Source organism: Bidens hawaiensis, unplaced genomic scaffold, assembly GCF_021521415.1.
Source record: "Bidens hawaiensis isolate Kalapana, Puna unplaced genomic scaffold, B.hawaiensis_p1.1 tig00019321_1, whole genome shotgun sequence".
Taxonomy (NCBI): Eukaryota; Viridiplantae; Streptophyta; class Magnoliopsida; order Asterales; family Asteraceae; genus Bidens; species Bidens hawaiensis.
In genome coordinates this window covers 372,743-384,301 of record NW_027492929.1, presented here as the reverse complement: position 1 = coordinate 384,301, position 11,559 = coordinate 372,743, and the positions used below count along the sequence as shown (strand labels likewise).

The 11,559-nt window shown below is 35.0% G+C and overlaps 2 protein-coding genes across 2 annotated transcripts; both read left to right on the top strand.

Moving 5' to 3' along the window:
* The first annotated feature begins 5,143 nt into the window (after positions 1-5,143).
* LOC143558088 (ceramide synthase 1 LOH3-like) lies at positions 5,144-7,396 on the top strand. The gene is made up of 6 exons (XM_077047002.1): positions 5,144-5,317; positions 6,090-6,319; positions 6,397-6,552; positions 6,810-6,995; positions 7,066-7,250; positions 7,339-7,396. Exons 1-6 carry the CDS (start codon positions 5,189-5,191, stop codon positions 7,368-7,370), a joined length of 918 nt encoding a protein of 305 aa, XP_076903117.1. The 5' UTR covers positions 5,144-5,188; the 3' UTR covers positions 7,371-7,396.
* Positions 7,397-9,333: 1,937 nt separating this feature from the next.
* On the top strand, positions 9,334-11,480 carry LOC143558102 (uncharacterized). The gene is made up of 2 exons (XM_077047014.1): positions 9,334-9,378; positions 10,290-11,480. The coding sequence occupies exon 2, from the start codon at positions 10,312-10,314 to the stop codon at positions 11,098-11,100; it is 789 nt and encodes a 262-aa protein (XP_076903129.1). The 5' UTR covers positions 9,334-9,378; positions 10,290-10,311; the 3' UTR covers positions 11,101-11,480.
* Positions 11,481-11,559: the final 79 nt, after the last annotated feature.

Below are 11,559 nucleotides of genomic sequence, written 5' to 3'. Positions count from 1 at the left end.
GCAATGGATGTACGTTTTGTGGTTGTGTAGGTGGACAGTGTGAGAGTGTTAATTGTCATCAAACCTCAAGCCAAGAGCTAGTAAGGAATAGGGGTTTTGAAGGAGAGTCAAGTGTGGTGAACCATCCTTAAGACTTTTGTTTATTGTTATATTTGATTAGTTAATTATGATTGGAAATGCTATAGATCACAAATCTCAACCATTAATTTTATTTATATCTCCATGTTAATCTTCACATCTTATTCTTAAATCTCTCCTAAATTAAAGATTCCCCGACTGAAAGCATTTTCATCTTATCACCACTATAGTCTAATAGTTTAAGCAGTTGATGTGATACATCCAAAGACTTCATTTAAAAAAAAAGAGAGTCTTGGGTTCAAGTCCCATCTGTGACAGAAAATAAGATGACCGGATAAGTCAGTAGTCCGTTATTGATTTGAATAACCACCATTAAAGATAAAAAAAATCTCCCGTCTTCCAACTAATCATCATATTCTTTGAACAATTCCAAATCCAAAGAATCCCGACGGTTTTGAACTTTTGATCTCACCTAGTTCCAACACCACCTCAAACCACTAGGCATCAATACTAACAATCGGTCCGCCACCAAACATGCTTGGACTTTCCAAGCAGGGACAACAGATTTGGAAATCTATAACATAGTGGCTCAAAATATGTTTCCAAGGAGCAGCATATGTTACCTTATCCGGGATCGATCTCAGGACCTTGAGTTGCCATGCAAGGATCAAATAACATTCCTCCATAGCCTATATATGTTTTTCTCTTTTGAACCTCCAATATCACCGACTGCTACATTCAGGGACGGATCTTCTAACGGCCCAAGATGGGCCTCGGCCCATCCAGCCTTTTCGTTTAGTAGGGTAAATTTTTCTAAAAAAGTCATAAACGAAATTAAATATATTGAGTCCGGCTCATCCATATTATTTGTGTCCGGCCCATTCATATTTTTGTGTCTTGCTCACGTTTGAATTTTTTTTTAATTAAATTCCTTAAAGTCGAATAACGAGAGACCGTTTACCTAACAAACGTGAAGAAAGTCCCATAAGCCCATTTTTTTTGTTTAAAACAAACAAGTCTAAACTCAAATTATTTAACAAAAATTAACAATAAGTTTACACTCTCAACCCTAATCGAACAGCCGAAGCAGAAGAGTTTTTATCTGGGCACTAAGGTGTGAAAATTGAAGTTGTAAAAGCATATTCAGGGCATTCGAAGAAGACTCGGACTACTAAGCCAGGGTCGAGTCACAAGTGCTCACGAATCACAATTTAGACATTAAAGTTTTTATTGTTCGACCCAACCAGACCCGAACTGGATTGCCAACCCAAAACGTAGAAGTAGGAAAAAAAGTTTAATGGGTCTCGTGACTTTCAGTCCATCCATACTAAATGTTCAAGATCCACTGGCTTTTGCTCATGTGCGTGTGATTTGCGTTTCAACATGTTGACAATTGGCTTTTGTTAAGAGTTATGAATTATGATGCCTTATTTTAAACGGCAATTTCATATATACTACCAAACACGATACATTGATTGGTTTAACACTATTATTAATTTATTATAATTCCGTGACTTCCTTGTTGTAGCTCCGGTTTTATAACCAACTCACATAAGATTTACATAAAATCATTCGTTCATACCACGTTAAAATTTAAAAATTGTTCAAATATATAAACATCCATTTATATATGAAATCTTCTATACGGGTATCCAACCTAGTGCAAAATGAAGAAACTTATGGCCTGTTTGGTATGTGGTAATTCCGTGACTTCCTTGTTGTAGCTCCGTCATTACCAACTCACATAAGATTTACATAAAATCATTCGTTCATACCACGTTAAAATTTAAAATTGTTCAAATATATAAACATCCATTTATATATGAAATCTTCTATACGGGTATCTAATCTAGTGCAAAATAAAGAAACTTAGGGCATGTTTGGTATGGGGTAATGCCGTGACTTCCTTGTTGTAGCTCCGATTTCATTACCAAATCACATAAGATTTACATAAAATCACGTTCATACCATGTTAAAATTTAAAATTTGTTCAAATATATAAACATTCATTTATATATGAAATCTTCTATACGGGTATCTAACCTAGTGCAAAATGAAGAAACTTAGGGCCTGTTTGGTATGGGGTAATGGAATGGATGACGAAATGGAGTGGACGTGGTAATGGAATGGACAAAGGAATGGAATGGGTTATTACCATTCCAATGAAATGTTTGGTTACCACATGGGAATGAAATGAATCATTAATTTGTATTGTTGGTAGGTAAGAAAAAAATAAATAAAATAAAATTAAAATGGTAGTGAGTGGTGGTGGTGGGAGCGGTGGCGGTAACGGTGGAGGAGGTAACAGTGGAGGTGGTGGTGGGCGGCGTGTGTGATGGTGGGGCGATGATTGATGGATGCGGCGGGCGGCTGGAGGTGGTGGCTGGCTAGCACTGATGGCGATGGTTTGTGGAGGTGGGTGATGGTGGCGGTGGACGCAGATGGTGGTGATTGGTGGCATTGGCGGCGACGGTGGGCAGCGGTGACGGTGGGCGACATGTGTGATGGTGGGGCGATGGTTGATATATGCGGCGGGTGGCTGGCACCGATGGTGATGGTTGGTGGAGGTGGTGGTGGCAGCGGCGGTGGTTGGTGGTGGTGGTGGGTGTTGATGTTGGGTGGTGGTGGTGTTGGGAGGCTGGTGGAGGTGATGTAGGGTGAAGGAGAGAATGAAATGAAAAAAACATGGGGTATGAAAGGAATGAAATTGAAGTATTTTAGAGGGAATGAAATGGATTTGGTAATGAGTCATTTCATTCCTTTGATCAACCAAACACACTATTAAGGATTTAATTTATCAACCCATTATCTAATGTGAAGGCGTAAACTTATCCCAAAAATATACCAGAACTAATTAAATCATTTTTTTTCTAATATTATCTCATCTCTCTTTTAAGTTAATGACTTGTATGATTGGATCAAATATTTACCAAACGTGTCACTAATATTAGTCCCGCGTTAGTGATTCAACCCAAATATGCATCTTATATACCACACGTTAGTTTACATGTCCCGAAACAGGTACAATCATAACGTGCACTTTATGTTTTAACTCAAATACAATAAACTATTAATAATAAGACATAAAACTAAAAATAGTTATAGTAATAAGGCATCTTTCACTCTACTATTTTTGTCATCTTTTGTTTTTATTTTATTTACAAAATATAGTTTTAAAAATTCGTGTGTGTGCATATATATATAGATACATGTATGTGTAAGAAAAAAAGATCATAGAAAAAAAGATCATAGATTCATGGTGTTTGCCGTTATTTCATCAGGTAAAATCTCTTTATACTCTTATATAGGCTTCAACGCTTTGTTACGTACTTTTTCTTTATTTTAGTCTAATAATATTTGAGTTATTCAAATTATATGTGAAGGCATGCGGTTGGGGACCATGGCTGTTCGATCAAATGATCTCCCAAATTGTAGATACAATTGGGATTGTTTACCACTTTGCAAAGGTTGTGGGTTTTGTGCTTGTTTACAGGGAATATGTGTTCGTGGGTGTCCTGGTCCCCCGGTCAAGAACTTGTGAAGACGAAGGGAAATTGATTGTGATGAACCGTCTATAAAGCTTATAGTAATTGTTGTTATATTTGAAAATCTATATATGGTCACATATTGGAATTGATTTGCTTGTGACCAAGAATATTGTTGTTCTATTGCACTAGCAAATGAAACATTTCCTTCTATTATTTAAATGTTTAATTTAAATTTCTAGCACTAAAACAAATATAAGGTTATCTATATGTATTGTGCAAGTTGAAGTGTGCATTTATTAAACGAGACTACTTTTAGGCTCGAGTTTGAGCTCGTTTAAACTCGCCTTGATTGAGCTTTTTAACAAGTAGCTTGTCTCGTTTTCACCCCTACTTTTACTATGTTTATACAGACTCCAGTTGTATTAATCAAGCTGCTCATAAGTAACTCGTCTTGGGGTTTGATATTTGATTCCCTTTTGTCTCTGTTTTAAACTTTTGTATATTGGTTTATATAACCTTTAATCTTGTGACTATGGGTTGTTATTTCAGGTTGTAATATTGTAATTTGGAATAAAATGAATTATATATCATAATTCTAACAGTGTTAAAGGACCTATTTTCTAGTCTCTTCGATGTCGAAAAGGAAAAAAAATGTTAAGTTTGTCAAAAGGATGACCTTTCTAAATTAGTGACTTGGAGTTAATAGGAAGAAACTTAACATGACTCAACAAGTCGAATTTTTGTTTTTGGTTTTAAAAGGTGACCCGTAATTGTAATTTGAAATTGTGGACCCTATTGTCCGGTGACATGGAAATTTTGAAAGTGTTCCGCCATTCTAAATGAAGAAAAAAGTAGTTTGAATTTTCTAGGATCCGTCATTATATGTATTTGTCTAACGAGAACAATTCAAGACCAACCAGTTGAGGTATGTTTTATCATCGTTTAAATTTCTTCGTGTTGATATCAGCCATCAGTGCTGCAACATGTTCCACGTGAGTATCACATCGTGCGTTTAGATTCCGCCACTGATGCCCGATTGCAGAGATTAGAGGAGGGGATGTCACATCTCCAGCGTCAGATAACCTGGGTTGTTGATATTCTAGCCTTCGACCAACGTGGTGAGGTGTACACAGAACCACCACCACGTTTTGACCACCAGATGAGCACATCGGGCGTCATACGCCGCAAGGACGACGACAGTGGTGATAGACCGGGCTTCAGTCGTAGGCTTGACGACGACGACACTGCCCTTTAGATATATTTTTACATTATATTTTACTTTTACGAACTCGTTATAATGGTTGTGTATATATAAATATAGTTTTATTTATAAAAAAATTATTTTCTATAAAACAAATTAATATTACAAAAACAAAAACAAAAAGAACTTCTTTTGAGAAAACAACCCTAATCCGTGACGTATATCCTTATACGCCCCGTACTGATAGAGTGTTTTACCAAAAGGGGAGGAGAAACCCCCCAAGTTAAGTGTTCATTAAAAATGCATTAAATGCACATGAAAACAGAGTCAAGGGGCTTTGTTTGAAACTTATGTTCATCACCATCAAATAAAATAAATAAATAAATCTTCACTAGCAAACCAAACCCATTGATTCGATAATATGGGTATCTTAAATTCGATTGATTTGGAACACGAATCGTTCCCAACATATGGGGATTTTGCTGTTCTTCCTATGTTCCTTGTCTTCTTCCCAACTCTTCGCTTTTTCCTAGACAGATTCATTTTTGAGGTAATTATATTCTTGATTTTGTGCTCATTGGATCATAGAATATTAATATTCTAAATGTTATTTAAAATTCCCAAATGGGTATATGATTTTTGTTGTTTAAATTTCATGTCTAGTAATCTTGTTATTGGATCATGTGGAAAGTCAATAAATAAGAGAGCTACTATTAACTATTTGACTTAATATGTGACGGGGTACCGTAAGTTTATATTTAAATACGTGACAGGGTATTGTATGTCGCAGAATTGCCTTGCTGTCATGGTCGACTGAGATTCAGTCTTGCGTCTCTCAGATTCGTTAAAAAATGTTGTTTCGGGCCTGAAAAGTTAATATTAACATAATTTTTTTATAGAATCAATGTTCTTACCGTAAACATGACTTAATACGTGACGGAGTACTGTAAGTTTATATTTAAATATGTGGTGGGGTATTGTAAGTCGCAGAATTGCCTTGCTGTCATGGTCGACTGATATTCAGTCTTGCGTCGCTCAGATTCGTTAAAAAATTGTTGTTTTGGGCATGGAGAGTTAATATAAACACTTTTTATTATTATTATTATTATTATTATTATTATTATAATGCCATAAATCTCTAGATTGTTTGTAAACATGATAAGAATTTTTTTTTGTGTTTCGTCTGTTTTTGGGACTAAAATGCGCGTTTTATTACTTTTAAATTTTAATGGTTTGAAGAAATTAAGGAGACATGAATTTGTTGATAGAAATATTTATGGTTAGTAAAACAATTTTTTTTATATTTGTGTTGCGTGTTGCAGCGGGTAGGTAGATGGTTAATATTCGATAAGGGGCAGCAGAAGCTAGAAGTCGAGACAGACGAAAGAAATAAAAAGATAAGAAAGTTTAAAGAGTCAGCTTGGAAATGCATTTATTTTCTTTCAGCAGAGTTTTTAGCACTGGCGGTAACTTATAACGAACCATGGTTCACTAACACAAATAACTTTTGGGTAGGTCCCGGTGACCAGAAATGGCCAGACCAGAAAATGAAGTAAGCTCTCTGCTGTTTTATGCATAATTAATACTTGACCATAATAAGCAAATATTAATAGTGTAATTGATTTCCAGGTTGAAATTGAAAGGTCTGTACATGTATACGGGTGGATTCTACACATATTCCATCTTTGCTTTGATTTTTTGGGAAACAAGAAGATCTGATTTTGGTGTGTCGATGGGACATCATGTTGCTACCGCCATTCTTATTATGATGTCTTATATTTGCAGGTTATTAGTTTTCTTTTTTCTTTTTGTAGAAACTAAGAATTGGTATGTTCTTTTTCTATACAAACTAAGGATTGATTATTATTATTATTATTATTTTGTAGAATTTTTTTTGGTAGAAACTAAGGATGGATCTGTTTTTTTTTTAATTTTATTATTATTATTATTATTATTATTTTTGTAGAAACTAAGGATGGACAATATTTTTGTTTTGTGGAAACTAAGAATCAACAAGTCGATTTTTTAAATACTTTTTGTAGGTTTGCTCGTGCGGGTTCGATTATTTTAGCGCTTCATGATGCAAGCGATGTGTTTCTTGAAGTAGGCAAGATGTCCAAATACAGTGGTGCGGAAACACTCGCAAGCTTCTCATTTGTTTTATTCGTAATATCTTGGGTCGTGCTTCGCCTTATTTATTACCCGTTTTGGATATTGTGGAGTACAAGGTTAGAACATAACTTCTATTAAGAATATATTCATCAAATACAATTTTTTTAAAATTTTTTGAAATTTCAGTTATGAAGTAGTTGTGAGCTTGGACAAGGACAAACATATTAAGGAGGGCCCGCTTTACAATTATGTGTTCAACACACTTCTTTACTGTCTACTTGTTCTTCATGTATATTGGTGGATGCTTATGTACCGTATGCTCGTTAAACAGATTCAAGATCGAGGCAAACTCAGTGACGATGTTCGTTCTGGTATGTTAATAAAAATAATTTATATATTTGATAAAAAAAGTTTTGTTTTTTTACGCTGATTTGGTTTCTTGGTTCGGGATGTATGCAGATTCAGAATGTGATAAAGAACATGAAGACTGATCTCTCGTTCCTGTCGCAAAGTTGGTACCTGAACGACACCCCGAGTAGGATGCATAAAATTGTCCCATGATTAAAACATTTATCGACTTTCAAAGATTTATAAAATTATCAAACCATTACTGATATGGCTGTAAACAAACGGAACGTCTGGTCAACTGTTCGTGAACAGTTTGGCGGAAAGTGCGTTAATGTTTTTCTGTTTCATAACTAAACGAACATGAACAAAGGGTTTCATTCGGTAAGCTTAATGAAGAACACAAACATATGATGCATTCGATCAGTTGTGTTCATGAACGTTCTGTAATGTGTTCGTTTAGGTTCGTTCGTTAACGTTCATATGGTTACATTTGTTTACGCCTGTCTGGTTTCGTTCGTTTAGTATAATTTTACTATTGCTATTTTTATTTATTTATTTTTTACTATTTTGATATAATTATGTTTATGATTACTATATTAAGCTTCTTTTTTTTTTTAATTATATTATGTGGTGTATTTCTGGATATTTTTTTGAGTGATTTAGTGATTGTTATTCTCAAATTAATATATGTTTGTTATTGTTCATTTACGTTTTGTGTTTATCAGTGTCTTTTAGTGTTAGGTAACGTTTGCTTGTGTCTGTTAGTGTCCAATTGCAGCTGTTTACTAATTTAATGAACGAACACGGACAGACACAAGCACTAACAAAGCCCAATTTCTTAATGAACGAACACGAACACAAAATTTTGTTCGGTAAAGTGTTTGTGAACCTTACGTTTGTCAGACTAAAGCTTAACGGACGAACACAAACACTGTCCCGTTCGGTTCGGCTCGGTTCGGTTTGTTAGACTACAACCATTGGCATTCTCAAGATTGCAATCTTGAGATTTTGAGAATAAGAAAAAAGAAAAAAAGGAGTAAAGGGGGCAATCTCGATCGGAATGGCAAACCAGATTGCAAAACCAATTTGTTTGTCTCATTCACACATGTCACATTTATATTGGTTACTTTTTATTTTGATTTTTCCTTTTTAATTCATAACAATTATTTATATATATATTTTGGGTTTTGTTTTATAACTTATTATATTTGACTTTTTTAAAAAAAATCTAAAAACACAGTCTTACTTAGTTTTTTTTTTGTGAGCATTCCGGTATAAATTTCGTTAAAAATGGAGTTTGTTTAAAAAATCGTATTTTTTATATAAAATTTTAGTTTTAATTATTATTGAATTATCTTATTTGAACCACTAGTTTTCTAATTATAAATTGAATTTATTTAATAAAAAAAGGATGAGATTGGGTTGTTAATGGGAGTAACACTGTGTTCCCGGGTTTCATTTAACTGAGGAAAGAGAAGGAAAATGAGGGATGAAAAAATATGTTGTGTTACCGAATTTCATTTAAGAAAGGAAAAGGAAGGAAAATTTTAAAGATGTGTTCCCGAGTTTCATTAAAGGAAAGAAAAGGAGGGGAGATGAGAGAAAATGATAAATAAAATAAAAGAATTTGTGTCTTTCCAAATTGGAAAGATTTGGAAGAAAAATATGTTGAAGAGAAAGAGGAGATACCAAAAGAAAAGATAAGAAGAGAAAATTTTCTTTTCCTTGCTTTTCTTTTCATAAATGAACTCGGGAACACATCGTTAAAGATTGAAGTGGGTTAAATTTTGTAGATTGAAGAGAGAGAAATTAATTTTATAATGTGAGATTGAGATTGTGAGATTGTTGATGGATTAACGAGGAGCTCAATTTACAAATACAAAATTCTAGTGTATCCAATTGAATCATGAGGGGCTTTTCATGCCAACCCCAATAACCCGAGGGACCAAACCTATAACAAAACCACCCCCTCAAAAACAAAACACTTGTCAATATAGACCCAAACTACAATACAATATAATATAATATAATATAATATAATAGAATAGAATACATACATGGTGGTTTCAGAGTATCAGTAGCCACATATCCGATCTCCGGCGAAGACAACTTTGTAATTCCGATCAATATTCATCACCAGTATCACACGCAGTATGTACTCTTTCAGTTCCACTGCATTTCACGCACAATTACGTCTTTCTTCCTGCTCAAGAAATCTATAAATTGATGTTCTGTTAGGGTTTGTTGCTAGAATTAGGTTTGTTATTGTGGAAATGAGTATGTTTTAGTACGTAGGCTAACCAAACAATTGTAATTGTAGCAAGTACTGGCTAGGAATTAGGGTTCCTGAGTATATGCATCATTAAACTGTGTGATGTTTTTGTTTGTAATTGTTCCTGAATCTGTGCTTCAGCTAACTATACTAGGCTTACAAATTTATAATTTGTCGAAACGGTAAACGACCTTGACTAGGCTCGAGCTCTGCCAGTTTCGAACTCTATTTCTAAAGCCCGGGCTTGGTTAGTGAGTATTTCTTTTTAACTGTTCTATATATAATAGTTTGTATTATATAACTATATGTTAAATATAAGTAATATAGATAATAGGCTCGTTAGGCGGCTTGGGCCTGTTTATTAAACAAGCTTATTTATAAACTTGCGATCCGGCGTGAGCTCGATTGGTGAAGCTCGTGCTCAGGCAGTCGCTCGTTTGCTAAACGAACTTATTTTTTTAGTCTCAAGCTCGTTTAAGCTTGGATCGATTCGAGTTTTTTTTTTAGCCTATATCGACCAGTTTGCTAGAAGCTTAGCTTGTTTACACGCCTAGGTACTGATCAGTTGTACGTTCCTTTGTTTTTGTTCCAATAAATGTTTTATATTTCCCGATGTTCCTTTGTTTATATTAAGATCACAAGTGTAGAAAGGATATCAATTTTACACAAATAATATTGATCTTGTTTGTTTTCTGCAAGAAATTTTTGTGTATGATTCGTTTCAAAAGTGATATGATTCAAGTGAGACGTTTTTCTGATACTGTTTAAACCTTTTGTGCATGAATTTAAGGTAATAATAATCAAAACAAGGCATGGAAGACATGCTAACCGAGTTACCACCACCTTCACGGTTCTTCTTAGATGATCTAAACAACTTTGCTCCACCTGCAGCACCATTACCATCACCCTTCATATCACTCTCCCCTCCAAATTCCAAAACCACAATCCGACCTGCTCTTTTAATAATCGCTATTTCCAACCCGTCTCTAAACTTACTCCATCACTTATCCCTTAAAACCCTTATCGGAACCCTAATTCTACCTGAAATACTAACTTCAGGGAACTCCGTTAACCCTTCTCTTAAAGACAAATCCTGCAACCTGTATGCAATCAACCATGCTGATAAATCCATTGTTATTGCCAACTTTCAATACTCGGTTTCTTCAGAACGAACCCACTCGATTGCCAAAACGCTCATTGGTCAACAGATTGTTCCAGAGCGTGTTTTGATCTTTGACTCTGTTCAAAGCCGAAACTATCGTGGGCGAATCTCAACCGATGATACATTTGCGTTGAAGTTGGAAACCTCGAGGGAAAGAAAAGAGGGCCCGCTTTTGAAACGTTTAAACTATTTTCCTTCGGGAAGTGTTTTGGAAGGGTTGGGTGCTGCTTTGTTGAGTCGGTGCCAGATGATGAATATGAAGGCGACTTTGTGTGTCTCGTGGCCTGAGTCGGGTGGTTCGGTCGTGCAGATGGTTAAAGATTTGTTGCTTAAAGATGTGTTGGTGGATACAGATGTTACTATTGAGGCTGATGATGAAGATGAAAGCTTGAGGTTTGGTTACAAAAATCATTATCTTGATTCTGAGCTGTATACTTGATTTTGAGTTCAAAGTTTTCATACTTATTTCATATTGTAGAAACTGAGCAGACAATGTGTGTTCTATCTTTCTTGTAATACCTGTACCTTTTAAGGATCTGTCACTTTTGTGTGTTTTTAGTGTTCATTATTTGGTTTGGACTTGAAAAATGGATTCTCGACCCGAATAGAATGCAATTTTGAATTTGGTTTTTGCGGTTTTAAGGTCGGTTTGTTTAAGAAAATGTATTGTTTTTCGGTTATTGTGATGGAAATTAACATGGGTTTTGAGGTATATGGTGTATAAACGGGCCGGCTCACTTATAGGCTACTTGAGATTAACTCGCTATTGACTTGCTAAATGGTAGAACAGAGGTGTGCTTAAACGAGCCCGAATCGAAATATGAGCTTGTAAACGAGCCTGGGTGTTACATACCGAACTTCAATAGGCTTGCACACCTCAAGCTTAAATGAGCCCATT